General features: G+C 34.2%; 1 protein-coding gene across 1 annotated transcript; it reads left to right on the forward strand.

Moving 5' to 3' along the window:
- The first annotated feature begins 7,332 nt into the window (after window positions 1–7,332).
- On the forward strand, window positions 7,333–17,444 carry LOC128200978 (uncharacterized). The gene is made up of 5 exons (XM_052896376.1): window positions 7,333–8,511; window positions 8,647–8,770; window positions 8,945–9,948; window positions 15,547–15,676; window positions 17,308–17,444. Exons 1-5 carry the CDS (start codon window positions 7,333–7,335, stop codon window positions 17,442–17,444), a joined length of 2,574 nt encoding a protein of 857 aa, XP_052752336.1.
- Window positions 17,445–18,223: the final 779 nt, after the last annotated feature.

Raw genomic sequence — 18,223 nt, forward strand, 5'->3', positions numbered from 1 at the left:
CGGATGCTGTGTATATCTTAGAACGGTAGACTCTGATTGTAATGTGCGCATGTTTCTTTTATGTGCGAAGTCCAGAATTAATTCGTTTTCGAAACCAATAACGATACCACGGTTAGAGTTGAATGCGGCCTTATTGCTATCAAGTCTAGTACGGAGGACATATAAAACGTTACAGCTCAAACTTTCAATTGATAGTGTTTATCTCTTTACCGATTCTAAGATTGTTTTAGGTTGGTTGAATACTGATATTTTTAATTTACAAGCATATGTGGCTAACCGAGTAAAAGTGATTACAGAAAAAACTGTACAATTTCAATCTTTATGTTAACACAAAGGAAAATCCAGCCGATTTAATAAGTAGAGGTATCCAAAAGAATTACCATCTTGCTCTCTATGGTGGGACGGACCAGACTTTCTAAAAGACAATAGGTACAATTTTACAAACAAGGCTTCCTTACCTATCGACTTACCTGAATTGAAGAATTCTGGTGCGGCTGTAGATTCCTCTAAGGTAGTATCCCTCTCAACACAAATAAAGAGTGATATCTATCAGCTTATAGATAAGTACTCGGATATAAATAAAATGATCAGGGTGTTAGCCTACATATTAAGATTTTGTCATAATCTTAAAAATAAAAATGATCAGACTAAATGTAATTATTTAACTACAAAGGAATTGCAACAGTCATCGCAAAACATTATTAAACACGAACAAAGTATCCATTTTAGCAAGGAAATAAAATGACTGAAAGCAAAGATGTAGAGGGTATTTTAAAACCTCTTCATATTTTCCTGGATAAGCACGGTCTAATAAGGGTAGGTGGAAGGCTTCATAATGCTGAAATATCTTATAATCAAAAACATCCTATTGTTTTACCGAAGCAATCAAGAATAACCGAACTTATAATTCAGAATGAACATATTAGATTATTTCATGCAGGTCCGAAGTCGCTCCTTTCGAGTCTTAATCAAAGGTACTGGCTGATTAATGGCATGCGACAGGTTAAGAAAATAACTTATAGATGTCTTGTTTGCTTTAAATTGAAGGCAGAGGCGGCAAAGCAACTGATGGGTTCGCTACCATATCAACGTGTTACTGCCTGTAGGCCTTTCCAGACCGTTGGCGTAGATTTTGCCGGTCCACTTCGAGTTAAGAATTCTAGAGTCAGACGTGCAATCGAAACTAAAGGTTATATATGTGTATTTGTTTGTTTCGTAACGAAAGCGGTTCATCTTGAACTAGCTTCAGATTTGAGCACCGAAACCTTTCTCGCCTGTTTTAAAAGGTTCATTTCGAGACGTGGCCTTCCCAGTGAAATTTTCGCTGATAATGGAGGTGCTTTCAAGGGTGCGGCGAACCAATTTGTTGAACTTTACCGGCTCCAAGCTTCCAAGGGTCATCAAACGCGAATACAAGCGTATGCAGCGCAGCAAGGGGTGAAATTTCACTTCATACCCAGTTATTCACCTACTTTTGCTGGCCTGGCAGAAGCTGCTGTCAAGAGTACCAAATTTCATTTAAAAAGGATTTTACAAAAGCTTTTGTTAACATATGAGCAATTGTACACAATTTTAGTTCAGATAGAGGGTGTCTTAAATTCAAGGCCTATTTTACCTATGAGTTCTGACATAACGGATTTTAGTTATCTAACTCCCGGTCATTTCTTGACTGGTAATGCTATTGTAGCTTATCCTGAAAATGATGTATCAGATTTACCTATTAATAGACTAAGTTTTTGGAAACAATGTGAACATTTAAAACAATGTTTTTGGAAAATATGGCATAAGTACTATTTAAATGCTTTGCAGTTTAGATCCAAATGGCAAAAGAGTTATCCTAATGTAACAGTAGGAATGTTGGTGATACTCAAGGACCCAAACAATCCTCCTTTGCACTGGCCTATGGCTAGAATAAGTAAGGTTTTTCCAGGTAGAGATGGGAAGGTTAGAGCTTTCGAAGTTGTAACACCTAATGGTAAAACTTATAAACGTTCCTTATCTGGTATATGTATTCTTCCTATAAATGATGCCTAGATTTAATTATTATTTGCTCATTTTAAACTGCTTTCTTTTTCTTCTTCTTTTAATGTATAACGATAAAGAGAAGTAAGAATATGTTGTTTGTAATTGTTTAGTTATTTATACAATTTGTTATTGTTATACTTATTGTAATGTAATTGGGCATCACCCAAAATATTGGATTTACTAATATAACCATCAACTGTAATATTTTTATGGTTCTGTTATGTTTATGCAAGTTGTATTAGTATGAAGTAAAGACATTTTCTGTTATATGTTATATATTGTGCAGCACATGTTACTGTTCTGGTAATTTATCCACTAATAAACCGCTGGTGTGGCGAGCATGTTGGAAACTCCAACAAAAATTAATACTGGCATAAAAACTTTTTATTATATTTTTTTTAATTTCAAATAAATAATAAATAAAATTGTCATAAAAATGGAGAATAAAAAATTGTATTGTTAATTAACTTTGGCCTTTTATATATTAAATCCATGTATCTATATTGAGTACAATACAAAGAGAGACAATACGCCCTGCATTATCAATACACGTTTTGGATATATTATTGGTGGTTCAATGCTTGAATATCAGCAAGCTTCAAAACAGGTAACATCACTATTATGTATTAAATGCGATCCTGAAATCAATGATAATATCAAATTATTTTGGGAAGCTGAGAGTATACCACAAATCTTTTCTGAGAATCAAAGTGAACAAGAGTTAGCTGAAACTATCTTTCAGAATTCTGTAGAATTGATTGATAATAGATTCCAGGTGAATTTACCTCTTAAAGTCGAGGATAATGAAATTCATAATTATTTGGGCAATTCTTTTGTTTTAGCTTGGTATCGATTTTTAAGTTTGGAAAGGCGTTTACAAAATAATATTAATCTATTGTCAGAATATAATAAATTTATTCATGAATATGTAGAGCTAGGTCATGGCGATTTTATTAATTTTGATTTCTATGATTTTGACAAAGATGCTGTATATTTTTTACCGCATCATGCGGTCATTAATGAATCGAGTAAAACTACTCGCACAAGAGTCGTTTTTGATGCCTCAATGAAGACGGATAAAAAGGTTTCATTAAACGATTTATTACTGAATGGGCCTTCAGTCCAGAAAGAGCTTTTTGATGTAATTTTATTGTTCCGAATTGGTAAATATACGTTTTCCACGGATATAAGGCGTATGTTTAGGAATATTCTGGTGAATCCCAAACACAGGGCTCTTCAAAATATTCTTTGGCGAAATAATCCTGATGAGGCAATAAAATGTATACGTTTAAATACTGTTACGTACGGTATGAAAAGTTCAAGTTATTTATCAACTCGTTGTTTACTCGAACTTACTGAACTATTTGGTCAAGAATTTCCTATAGCTTCATTTATATTGCGAAACTGTACTTACGTCGATGATATCCTCTATTCGTCATCAGATCTTAGTGAAATAAAAGAAGCTAAGCAACAATTACAGTCTTTGCTACAAAAAGGAAGTTTTGAAACACATAAATGGTCAACTAATGATCCAGAAATATTGTCTGATGTTCCAATTAGTAAACAACATTTTGACGAGCTAGAGTTGCAAAAGGATAATTATACCATGAAAGTATTAGGTTTAAATCTAGATGTAAAGAATGATTGGTTTAATATCACATGCCCAGAAACTATTGATATAAAATCGGTAACAAAAAAGTCAATTTTAAGCTGTATTGCTAAGTTTTATGATCCACTTGGATTTGTGTGTCCAATTATAGTAAAGGCTAAGATTATTATGCAGAAACTGTGGGCTGAAGGTATTAGTTGGGATGCTTCTCCCTCCGATCATGTTAAAGAAGAATGGTTGTTTTTTATTGACGGTCTCAAGGCAATGGAACCGATTCATATTAATAGAAATATACCAATTCCATTAGGTTCTAAGGCTGTTCAATTGATCGGTTTTGCCGATGCCTCAAGTAAAATAGGCTACGGATGCTGTGTATATCTTAGAACGGTAGACTCTGATTGTAATGTGCGCATGTTTCTTTTATGTGCGAAGTCCAGAATTAATTCGTTTTCGAAACCAATAACGATACCACGGTTAGAGTTGAATGCGGCCTTATTGCTATCAAGTCTAGTACGGAGGACATATAAAACGTTACAGCTCAAACTTTCAATTGATAGTGTTTATCTCTTTACCGATTCTAAGATTGTTTTAGGTTGGTTGAATACTGATATTTTTAATTTACAAGCATATGTGGCTAACCGAGTAAAAGTGATTACAGAAAAAACTGTACAATTTCAATGGAATTATGTTAACACAAAGGAAAATCCAGCCGATTTAATAAGTAGAGGTATCCAAAAGAATTACCATCTTGCTCTCTATGGTGGGACGGACCAGACTTTCTAAAAGACAATAGGTACAATTTTACAAACAAGGCTTCCTTACCTATCGACTTACCTGAATTGAAGAATTCTGGTGCGGCTGTAGATTCCTCTAAGGTAGTATCCCTCTCAACACAAATAAAGAGTGATATCTATCAGCTTATAGATAAGTACTCGGATATAAATAAAATGATCAGGGTGTTAGCCTACATATTAAGATTTTGTCATAATCTTAAAAATAAAAATGATCAGACTAAATGTAATTATTTAACTACAAAGGAATTGCAACAGTCATCGCAAAACATTATTAAACACGAACAAAGTATCCATTTTAGCAAGGAAATAAAATGACTGAAAGCAAAGATGTAGAGGGTATTTTAAAACCTCTTCATATTTTCCTGGATAAGCACGGTCTAATAAGGGTAGGTGGAAGGCTTCATAATGCTGAAATATCTTATAATCAAAAACATCCTATTGTTTTACCGAAGCAATCAAGAATAACCGAACTTATAATTCAGAATGAACATATTAGATTATTTCATGCAGGTCCGAAGTCGCTCCTTTCGAGTCTTAATCAAAGGTACTGGCTGATTAATGGCATGCGACAGGTTAAGAAAATAACTTATAGATGTCTTGTTTGCTTTAAATTGAAGGCAGAGGCGGCAAAGCAACTGATGGGTTCGCTACCATATCAACGTGTTACTGCCTGTAGGCCTTTCCAGACCGTTGGCGTAGATTTTGCCGGTCCACTTCGAGTTAAGAATTCTAGAGTCAGACGTGCAATCGAAACTAAAGGTTATATATGTGTATTTGTTTGTTTCGTAACGAAAGCGGTTCATCTTGAACTAGCTTCAGATTTGAGCACCGAAACCTTTCTCGCCTGTTTTAAAAGGTTCATTTCGAGACGTGGCCTTCCCAGTGAAATTTTCGCTGATAATGGAGGTGCTTTCAAGGGTGCGGCGAACCAATTTGTTGAACTTTACCGGCTCCAAGCTTCCAAGGGTCATCAAACGCGAATACAAGCGTATGCAGCGCAGCAAGGGGTGAAATTTCACTTCATACCCAGTTATTCACCTACTTTTGCTGGCCTGGCAGAAGCTGCTGTCAAGAGTACCAAATTTCATTTAAAAAGGATTTTACAAAAGCTTTTGTTAACATATGAGCAATTGTACACAATTTTAGTTCAGATAGAGGGTGTCTTAAATTCAAGGCCTATTTTACCTATGAGTTCTGACATAACGGATTTTAGTTATCTAACTCCCGGTCATTTCTTGACTGGTAATGCTATTGTAGCTTATCCTGAAAATGATGTATCAGATTTACCTATTAATAGACTAAGTTTTTGGAAACAATGTGAACATTTAAAACAATGTTTTTGGAAAATATGGCATAAGTACTATTTAAATGCTTTGCAGTTTAGATCCAAATGGCAAAAGAGTTATCCTAATGTAACAGTAGGAATGTTGGTGATACTCAAGGACCCAAACAATCCTCCTTTGCACTGGCCTATGGCTAGAATAAGTAAGGTTTTTCCAGGTAGAGATGGGAAGGTTAGAGCTTTCGAAGTTGTAACACCTAATGGTAAAACTTATAAACGTTCCTTATCTGGTATATGTATTCTTCCTATAAATGATGCCTAGATTTAATTATTATTTGCTCATTTTAAACTGCTTTCTTTTTCTTCTTCTTTTAATGTATAACGATAAAGAGAAGTAAGAATATGTTGTTTGTAATTGTTTAGTTATTTATACAATTTGTTATTGTTATACTTATTGTAATGTAATTGGGCATCACCCAAAATATTGGATTTACTAATATAACCATCAACTGTAATATTTTTATGGTTCTGTTATGTTTATGCAAGTTGTATTAGTATGAAGTAAAGACATTTTCTGTTATATGTTATATATTGTGCAGCACATGTTACTGTTCTGGTAATTTATCCACTAATAAACCGCTGGTGTGGCGAGCATGTTGGAAACTCCAACAAAAATTAATACTGGCATAAAAACTTTTTATTATATTTTTTTTAATTTCAAATAAATAATAAATAAAATTGTCATAAAAATGGAGAATAAAAAATTGTATTGTTAATTAACTTTGGCCTTTTATATATTAAATCCATGTATCTATATTGAGTACAATACAAAGAGAGACAATACGCCCTGCATTATCAATACACGTTTTGGATATATTATTGGTGGTTCAATGCTTGAATATCAGCAAGCTTCAAAACAGGTAACATCACTATTATGTATTAAATGCGATCCTGAAATCAATGATAATATCAAATTATTTTGGGAAGCTGAGAGTATACCACAAATCTTTTCTGAGAATCAAAGTGAACAAGAGTTAGCTGAAACTATCTTTCAGAATTCTGTAGAATTGATTGATAATAGATTCCAGGTGAATTTACCTCTTAAAGTCGAGGATAATGAAATTCATAATTATTTGGGCAATTCTTTTGTTTTAGCTTGGTATCGATTTTTAAGTTTGGAAAGGCGTTTACAAAATAATATTAATCTATTGTCAGAATATAATAAATTTATTCATGAATATGTAGAGCTAGGTCATGGCGATTTTATTAATTTTGATTTCTATGATTTTGACAAAGATGCTGTATATTTTTTACCGCATCATGCGGTCATTAATGAATCGAGTAAAACTACTCGCACAAGAGTCGTTTTTGATGCCTCAATGAAGACGGATAAAAAGGTTTCATTAAACGATTTATTACTGAATGGGCCTTCAGTCCAGAAAGAGCTTTTTGATGTAATTTTATTGTTCCGAATTGGTAAATATACGTTTTCCACGGATATAAGGCGTATGTTTAGGAATATTCTGGTGAATCCCAAACACAGGGCTCTTCAAAATATTCTTTGGCGAAATAATCCTGATGAGGCAATAAAATGTATACGTTTAAATACTGTTACGTACGGTATGAAAAGTTCAAGTTATTTATCAACTCGTTGTTTACTCGAACTTACTGAACTATTTGGTCAAGAATTTCCTATAGCTTCATTTATATTGCGAAACTGTACTTACGTCGATGATATCCTCTATTCGTCATCAGATCTTAGTGAAATAAAAGAAGCTAAGCAACAATTACAGTCTTTGCTACAAAAAGGAAGTTTTGAAACACATAAATGGTCAACTAATGATCCAGAAATATTGTCTGATGTTCCAATTAGTAAACAACATTTTGACGAGCTAGAGTTGCAAAAGGATAATTATACCATGAAAGTATTAGGTTTAAATCTAGATGTAAAGAATGATTGGTTTAATATCACATGCCCAGAAACTATTGATATAAAATCGGTAACAAAAAAGTCAATTTTAAGCTGTATTGCTAAGTTTTATGATCCACTTGGATTTGTGTGTCCAATTATAGTAAAGGCTAAGATTATTATGCAGAAACTGTGGGCTGAAGGTATTAGTTGGGATGCTTCTCCCTCCGATCATGTTAAAGAAGAATGGTTGTTTTTTATTGACGGTCTCAAGGCAATGGAACCGATTCATATTAATAGAAATATACCAATTCCATTAGGTTCTAAGGCTGTTCAATTGATCGGTTTTGCCGATGCCTCAAGTAAAATAGGCTACGGATGCTGTGTATATCTTAGAACGGTAGACTCTGATTGTAATGTGCGCATGTTTCTTTTATGTGCGAAGTCCAGAATTAATTCGTTTTCGAAACCAATAACGATACCACGGTTAGAGTTGAATGCGGCCTTATTGCTATCAAGTCTAGTACGGAGGACATATGAAACGTTACAGCTCAAACTTTCAATTGATAGTGTTTATCTCTTTACCGATTCTAAGATTGTTTTAGGTTGGTTGAATACTGATATTTTTAATTTACAAGCATATGTGGCTAACCGAGTAAAAGTGATTACAGAAAAAACTGTACAATTTCAATGGAATTATGTTAAAACAAAGGAAAATCCAGCCGATTTAATAAGTAGAGGTATAGATCCAAAAGAATTACCATCTTGCTTTCTATGGTGGGACGGACCAGACTTTCTAAAAGACAATAGGTACAATTTTACAAACAAGGCTTCCTTACCTATCGACTTACCTGAATTAAAGAATTCTGGTGCGGCTGTAGATTCTTCTAAGGTAGTATCCCTCTCAACACAAATAAAGAGTGATACCTATCAGCTTATAGATAAGTACTCGGATATAAATAAAATGATCAGGGTGTTAGCCTACATATTAAGATTTTGTCATAATCTTAAAAATAAAAATGATCAGACTAAATGTAATTATTTAACTACAAAGGAATTGCAACAGTCATCGCAAAACATTATTAAACACGAACAAAGTATCCATTTTAGCAAGGAAATAAAATCGTTGACTGAAAGCAAAGATGTAGAGGGTATTTTAAAACCTCTTCATATTTTCCTGGATAAGCACGGTCTAATAAGGGTAGGTGGAAGGCTTCATAATGCTGAAATATCTTATAATCAAAAACATCCTATTGTTTTACCGAAGCAATCAAGAATAACCGAACTTATAATTCAGAATGAACATATTAGATTATTTCATGCAGGTCCGAAGTTGCTCCTTTCGAGTCTTAATCAAAGGTACTGGCTGATTAATGGCATGCAACAAGTTAAGAAAATAACTTATAGATGTCTTGTTTGCTTTAAATTGAAGGCAGAGGCGGCAAAGCAACTGATGGGTTCGCTACCATATCAACGTGTTACTGCCTGTAGGCCTTTCCAGACCGTTGGCGTAGATTTTGCCGGTCCACTTCGAGTTAAGAATTCTAGAGTCAGACGTGCAATCGAAACTAAAGGTTATATATGTGTATTTGTTTGTTTCGTAACGAAGGCGGTTCATCTTGAACTAGCTTCAGATTTGAGCACCGAAACCTTTCTCGCCTGTTTTAAAAGGTTCATTTCGAGACGTGGCCTTCCCAGTGAAATTTTCGCTGATAATGGAGGTGCTTTCAAGGGTGCGGCGAACCAATTTGTTGAACTTTACCGGCTCCAAGCTTCCAAGGGTCATCAAACGCGAATACAAGCGTATGCAGCGCAGCAAGGGGTGAAATTTCACTTCATACCCAGTTATTCACCTACTTTTGCTGGCCTGGCAGAAGCTGCTGTCAAGAGTACCAAATTTCATTTAAAAAGGATTTTACAAAAGCTTTTGTTAACATATGAGCAATTGTACACAATTTTAGTTCAGATAGAGGGTGTCTTAAATTCAAGGCCTATTTTACCTATGAGTTCTGATATAACGGATTTTAGTTATCTAACTCCCGGTCATTTCTTGACTGGTAATGCTATTGTAGCTTATCCTGAAAATGATGTATCAGATTTACCTATTAATAGACTAAGTTTTTGGAAACAATGTGAACATTTAAAACAATGTTTTTGGAAAATATGGCATAAGTACTATTTAAATGCTTTGCAGTTTAGATCCAAATGGCAAAAGAGTTATCCTAATGTAACAGTAGAAATGTTGGTGATACTCAAGGACCCAAACAATCCTCCTTTGCACTGGCCTATGGCTAGAATAAGTAAGGTTTTTCCAGGTAGAGATGGGAAGGTTAGAGCTTTCGAAGTTGTAACACCTAATGGTAAAACTTATAAACGTTCCTTATCTGGTATATGTATTCTTCCTATAAATGATGCCTAGATTTAATTATTATTTGCTCATTTTAAACTGCTTTCTTTTTCTTCTTCTTTTAATGTATAACGATAAAGAGAAGTAAGAATATGTTATTTGTAATTGTTTAGTTATTTATACAATTTGTTATTGTTATACTTATTGTAATGTAATTGGGCATCACCCAAAATATTGGATTTACTAATACAACCAAATTTGTATTGTACTCAATATAGATACATGGATTTAATATATAAAAGGCCAAAGTTAATTAACAATACAATTTTTTATTCTCCATTTTTATGACAATTTTTATTTATTCTTTATTTAAAATTAAAAAATATAATAAAAAGTTTTTATGCCAGTATTAATTTTTTGTTGGAGTTTCCAACATGCTCGCCACACCAACGGTTTATTAGTGGATAAATTACCAGAACAGTAACATGTGCTACACAACATATAACATATAACAGAAAATGTCTTTACTTCATACTAATACAACTTGCATAAACATAACAAAACCATAAAAATATTACAGTTGATGGTTATATTAGTAAATCCAATATTGTGGGTGATGCCCAATTACATTACAATAAGTATAACAATAACAAATTGTATAAATAACTAAACAATTGCAAATAACATATTCCTACTTCTCTTTATCATTATACATTAAAAGAAGAAGAAAAAGAAAGCAGTTTAAAATGAGCAAATAATAATTAAATCTAGGCATCATTTATAGGAAGAATACATATACCAGATAAGGAACGTTTATAAGTTTTACCATTAGGTGTTACAACTTCGAAAGCTCTAACCTTCCCATCTCTACCTGGAAAACCTTACTTATTCTAGCCATAGGCCAGTGCAAAGGAGGATTGTTTGGGTCCTTGAGTATCACCAACATTCCTACTGTTACATTAGGATAACTCTTTTGCCATTTGGATCTAAACTGCAAAGCATTTAAATAGTACTTATGCCATATTTTCCAAAAACATTGTTTTAAATGTTCACATTGTTTCCAAAAACTTAGTCTATTAATAGGTAAATCTGATACATCATTTTCAGGATAAGCTACAATAGCATTACCAGTCAAGAAATGACCGGGAGTTAGATAACTAAAATCCGTTATGTCAGAACTCATAGAGAATAAAAAATTGTATTGTTAATTAACTTTGGCCTTTTATATATTAAATCCATGTATCTATATTGAGTACAATACACAGTTAAAATATCAATATGGTTCCGTTATTTGTTGTAGATATGACATATTATCGGAAATTGAAATAAATGATGTATTGAAAATCGATATTTTCATTTGCATACTACGTTACTGGAGTACCCGTGATTTTCCCATGGACCATACGAAAACATGGTATCTTTTACAGGGTAAAGTTGAGATCATTAGCATTTTATTACTATTTTTTTCTTTAAAAACCACATCTCCTCACTTAAAGAAGAGAGATTGCAAACTAACCTCGGACTAGGCACAATCGGACAGAGTTTAAGGCTCCGGTGATAGAAACAAGCATATTCTGTTATTTTTCATGGCATGATAATCCCGCCTGCTAGGAAGGAAAGGGATTGTTAGCAATGGAGTTTGACAGCCCCATTGCTAGCAATATTCCTTATTAGGTCGACCTCCACGTGGATCCCCCTGGAAATCATCGTGAACAATTCTTGTTGAATTCGTCACGATGGGCTAACTGACCTGAATTTTCATCCTCACCTATCACCTCTCACTGGTGCCCCACCAGTGTATACCGATAGCGCAGGCAGGGTTACCATGCCATTTTAATTTAAAAAAAATCCAGCCTGCGCTATCGATATACACTGGTGAAGTACCAGTGAAGTATAACAAGTGAGGATGAAAGCAGGTCAATTAGTCTATCAATAGTTCTACAAGAATTAACCACGATGATTTCTAAGAGTAACCGCGTGTAGATCAACCTGATAGGGTACATTTATTTAAAGGTAAAAATGTAATAGTGGGTCCCGTATGCGCTATTGGTAAACTGGAGGGGCACCAGTGAGGAATAATAAGTGAGGATAAAGTATATCAGTTAGCTTATCATGACAAATTCAACCGTTGTTAACCACGATAGTTTCCAAATGTGACAGCGTGGAGGTCGACCTTTTAGAGTAATATATACTGACAAAGGGGCAGTTAGACCCCATTACTAACAATCTCTTTTCCCCCGATAAGTTATATTATCAACAATGAGACTGAAGACTATCCATCCATCTATCCATCCATCTATCCATTCTTCCTTCCATCCATCTATCTATCCATCCATTCATCCATCTATCCATTCTTCTATCCATCCATCTATCTATCCATCCATTATTGCAAACTTTCGCATTTATAATATTGATATAATGTAGGGTATTGTTTTTTTACAACACAAAGGGCAAACAAGCATGCGGCTCACCTGATGGTAAGTGACTACCACCGCCCATGATCACCCATAACACTAACGGCATTGCAGGTGTGCTGCCGGCCTTTAAAAAAGGAATATACTATTTTCTTGAAAGTTACGATTTCATATCCCTTCCTAAATACTGCTGTTGGAAGTTGATTCCAAAGAGTGGTTGTGCGTGGAAGAAAGTGCCTCGAAAAACGCACGGTGGCAGACCGGCACTCGTTCAGATTTATCTATAAAAAAAAAAGACGTTATAGGGTATCTAAAGAACATCTCTTCGTTTATCGACGAGTTTACATTTGGAATGTTTCTTTTTACGAAACCAACATATATGAACTTGTCAAAAAATCCAGTTACAAATATTGTTCATAGGTATTTATCTTCAACAGGTTATCACTCACAAATAAGTCGGATAAAAGGTACAAATAAAATATTGACGGTCTTCCACGGATATATGTTAACATATACGAAAACTTTTGATCTGATCCCGGCTTCTATATTACTTTCCTGGTTTCGGCACAACGGATATAATAAAAAGAAACTTGTCCCTGTCAATAGCTCTTATCTCTTTATTCCACGGAATATCAGCGATTGTTAAAGTTGATTGCTTCGTATGATGACGTACTAACTAATGCGTCCCATATAAAACACACAAGGTATGACGATCCCCTCACTTTTACCTTCCTTTTTCACACCTCTTTTAATGTTCATTACTTGTCTACTACATTTTTTTTTATACCACTGAGGTGGCAAACAAGCATACAGCCCATTACCTGATGGTAAATGGTTACTGTAGCCTATGAACGCCTGCAATACCAGAGGTATTACGCGTGCGTTGCCGACCTTGAAGAAACCTCTTTACCCCCCTTTTGAAGAACCCCATGCTGTAGTTTCTTGGGAAAACATCGGCAGGGAGCTCATTCCTTAACCTGAGCGTTCGTTGGAGGAAACATCTCTGAAACCGCGCAGTACGCGACCATTGAGGCTGTAGGATATGAGGATGAACTCTCTGTCGATGGTAAGCCGTACGATGGTAGAAAGTAGCCGTACATTCCTTAATCTAGACGAAATATATAGAGCTAAATAAACCTATTCAATATTTTTATAAAAAAGTCAGATGGAGTGACGACCTCAAATGCATTACAGGAAGTTAGAGGATGCAGGTAACTCAGGACTGTTCCTTATGGCAGTCTATGGAGAGATCTATGTTTAGCAGTGGACAGATGGAGGCTGATATGATATATATAACATATAATACAATTATCATTATCAATATAAACCTATCCATTATGTACTGCCGAATGTGGAACTCTCTCATGTTTTTCCACAAAGTACAATCTTGCGATTCCCTTCAACGCTTTTGAAATCGTTTCCCATCCCATGGGATAGCCCGTGGGTTTCACCACTCACTACTTTTTTTTTACATGTGACTGTTACTTCAGAATCTTACTTCGCTGTCTGTTTCCAGTTGATAAAATCAATTTAGTATTATAAAATTAATATTATAAATGTAAAAGTTTGTAACGATGGATAGATGAATGTCTGTTACTCTTTCACGCAAAAAGTACTAAACAGATTTAAATCAAATTTGGTATGCAGGTAGGTTATATCCTAATTTAACACATAAAATACTTTATACAGTAATTTACGCGAGTGATGCAACGGTATACAGCTAGTCGTAAATGTTACATATTTAGACATGCAGTTTGCTTCAAAACTAGCAATTTTTTGCTCTGCAAAGGAAAACAACTGCTTCAATCGTCACAAAATTAAAATGTGAGTAAAACCTAACAAATGCAAAAAGTACTGTGAGAAATGGTTCAGAATTCGCGATGTAATTGCAAAACAAATTTGAAAAAAAAAATTCAGACGAATTGAAAGTTAAAAAAAGGTAAAAAATAATCTTGAGTAGTCAACTAGAAATTGTGTGTGCGCGTCGAAAAAAATATACCCGTTAAATTCAGTGGATCCTTTTGATAATCCGATAAATGTGACCCTTCATCACATCTTATCTTTGTGACTGCCTTGAGATAAGTTGCAAATTTTAATCCGTGTACACATGACTTGTTTTTTTTTTCCTAATTAACAATTTTTATTCCATAATTTCGTGTTCATTTTTTAAGCGCCTATTCAAACTAAAGATATTAAACGGCAAATAATTAGAAACGAAATTAGGTTATGATGTTTCAGAAGATGACATATTTTGAATATCATCATCATCATCATCATGAGATGGAAACTTTGAACAAAAGTCGATTGATTGGGTACCTCTGTCCCATTCGTGTTTCTACCGTGAAGCTGTTGTGTTTGCATGGCTGTGTTTCGGTTTGAAGGGTAGGATATGGCGTGAATTTACAGGGTACAGAGGAATAACATCTGTCTCATACCACCTTTTGTACCATATTTTCTTTTAGTCAATAAAGTTATTTAAGTAAATAAATAGTCCTATAATTTTCATATGTACCTCCGCCTGTCTCATCTCCTGGCAGCAGTGGCCACTTACCATTAGACTGTTTGGTTATACCTTCAATTAAAAAATACGAAAACTTACAAAGAAATCGTTGCAAGTCTCAAAAATGTTCCACCACAATGAATACCGCCGACAAATTGTAACCGATAAGACCAGTATGGCGTTGTTTGACGTAATCATGGCCGTATATAATTTTAAAACGGTCCTCCAGGGTACGCGGCCTGTTATCTCAATGTAATAGCAATTATAATGGAATCCTGGCGTTCAATAATTTAAAATTAGAATAACATAGCATTTTTCATTAAGTAGGGTATGGTGTTTGTGTGAGGATTTAAAAGTGTCCTCTCTTTTAACGCTATTATGACGTCAAAGGTCACATATCCTGTGACCCTTGACGTTCATCACATCCTATCACAATATTATAAATATTATAAATGCGAAAGTTCATAAGGATGGATGGATATTTGTTACTCTTTCACGCGAATACTACTTTACGAATTTGAAAAAAATTTGATACACGAATTGGATGCGGACGAAGCCGTGAGATACAGTTAGTAAAATATATACATGTAAGTACGCAAACTCCGTCTATTTTTATTTCCACTGTCTTTATTTTCAATATGAGATTCTTTTGAGTTTCTATTATAGTATATAATAGAAGGTAAGATAGAAGGAAGGAGGGGAAAAGAGAAACCAAGGCATAGTTACATCAGGCAGATCAAGGAAGGTGTTGGTGTTGTATCGTGTCAAGAGGTGAAGAGACACGCAGAAAACCGTAGTGAGCCACTCACTCCAAGAGCTCCACCGACAAGAGCGCAGCTCTTAAATAGGATAGATAGATAGGTGAGATTCTTTATTCTATAATAACTTCTAAAATTCCTGAACAGATTTGGATGTATCATCCCGAAAGATTCTGGCTACATTTTTTTGTAACATTACATTCTTTGATAGAGCAATTGTAGTTTTAATTTGCGAAACAAAGTGTATTTTTTCGTCTCTGTAAAGTCAGATAAATCTATTATCTGTGCAACTTTAGAAGACCGGGCATGCTTATATACGAAGCTAATAACGTGAGCCAATTCTATACCATATGGTTTCCATATAAAAAAGCCAGTTAAGTGCGCATTCGACTCGTGCAATGAGAGTTCCGTACAATATCATCAAGTTTAATTTTTTTTTTAATAACTATCAATTTACGGTTTGCTGATGATAGTTTTTCTTTAAATTTCATGATTCTAGATTCATAGATTTTGATTCCCTTTGCAATGTCAAAATATGTAATGTAATTAGAACATGTATCTGTATCTGGCTGTATCTTTTCATTGCGTCGATTTAGAAGCTTGATTTTTTCACTGCTTTAAGAGATTTCAGACTTGTGTATATAATATTAATTTCAGCTTGATACCTCTACGCGTTCCTAAGAAAAAGGATATTGACAGACGGACGGATGAACGGACAACGAAGTGAACCTATAAGGATTCCGTTTTTTCTTTTAGAGGTATGGAACCCTAAACATGAAGATAATGAACGGTGGATATTTGTTTTATAATTTAAATTTATTTATTCCATGAATATGTTAAAAACAAAACAAAACCTATATTATAAAACTATTTATATAAGGTACTTGCGTATCTTTTACGAGAACTATGTTACATTATGTAGTGATTCTCCCTAGAGTCCTACGGTATGGGATACTACAAAAAGGTCGTATTAAGGTTTTTTTAGGATCAGTGTTTACAAGCGTCCATAAATTACGGTAACATTTTACCATTAAATGGACTGTATTTTTGTTTACCACCTTTATAGTGTAAACAAAAACACACAATCTTATTTCATGTTATCATCATCATCTGTCCACTGCTGAACATAGGTTTTACTCATAAAGAAAGGTTTTGCCAGTAGTTGCCACGCTTGGCAGGCGAGTTGGCAACAGCAGTTAGCCTTTGGTGATGTTTTAAGAAGGACGCAGCTACACATTCCTTGATTATTAAGTTTCTTTAATTGTCTTTTAAGACACTTACGGGGAAGGAAAGTGTGGTCCATTCTATGCCGGGACCACATTGCAAGATATGTAAAAAGAATTATTTCATAAGTCCTATTGATATAAATTTGTTTAAATAATATTAAAAATATTTTACCTATACTCCAGAATATGTTACTTCTGTACAATGAAAAAACTCCGTTTCTCATTGCTTAGTAAATAATTAACACAATTTTCAACCTATTTTCCACGATTTTTTTTAAGATCCAAATTTTGAAATTTGTTTCATATGTCTTACAATATATTATAGTTTTATGTTTTACTTTATCATTTACCACATTGTCGACTTTTAATATAACCCTTCCCCGCCCCTCTTGTAGACTCATAAGGAACGCCCTTGACATATCTGCATCCGCTGACTTTCCCAGATTTGAGGTCATCGCCCCATTTACAAGGTGCTCTCGTGACGTCAAAAGTGCCTGAAAAGTACCAACAAAAACCAACGAGTACATACACTGGAATAGTTCATTACACAAACAATGAGCCTGACTCGCAGAACAACTAAGCGTCGCAGTATCGCTCATTTCTCTGCATTTGTGAAATAAACTTTTGTGTGTACACCGTTATTTGTAGACCGGGAGCCTGGCTCCGAACAATTGCTATTAACGGTTGTTTAATTTAATTAACATTTCAGAATTTTGCCCGACTTTAGTAACTTGTAATTTGAATCTTAAATCCGTTAAGAAATATTGCGACGTTGAATGTTAATGGTTTCCGCGGTAGTGTTATAGCTAGAACATTAACGTACTATTGTTAGTATCAAATATTCATTATCTTTTCGACCGGATTCAAAAAAGTTGTTATTAGTGATTTAGTAATATGACTTAAGTGATTTTTTTTTCTTTTAATTAAAAATAATTACCTCCCGTGATGGTTCTGTAAGAAAAAGGGAGAGAGAGAGTTTTTTTATTATAGTTTGTAGAATATTGATTAACAATTGCTGTGAACGGTTTTTAAATTTAAATAACATTTCAGAATTTTGCCCGACTTTAGTAACTTGTAATTTGAATCTTAAATCCGTTAAGAAATATTGCGAAGTTGAATGTTAATGGTTTCCGCGGTAGTGTTATAGCTAGAACATTAACGTACTATTGTTAGTATCAAATATTCATTATCTTTTCGACCGGATTCAAAAAAGTTGTTATTAATGATTTAGTAATATGACTTAAGTGAATTTTCTTCTTTTACTTCAAAATAATTACCTCCCGTGATGGTTTTGTAAGAGAGAACCCCTTTAATTAAGAGAAAAAGTAAGAGAGAGGGTTTATTATTATAGTTGGTAGA

Source organism: Galleria mellonella, unplaced genomic scaffold, assembly GCF_026898425.1.
Source record: "Galleria mellonella isolate WM207_F2 unplaced genomic scaffold, CSIRO_AGI_GalMel_v1 utg32, whole genome shotgun sequence".
Classification (NCBI taxonomy): Eukaryota; Metazoa; Arthropoda; class Insecta; order Lepidoptera; family Pyralidae; genus Galleria; species Galleria mellonella.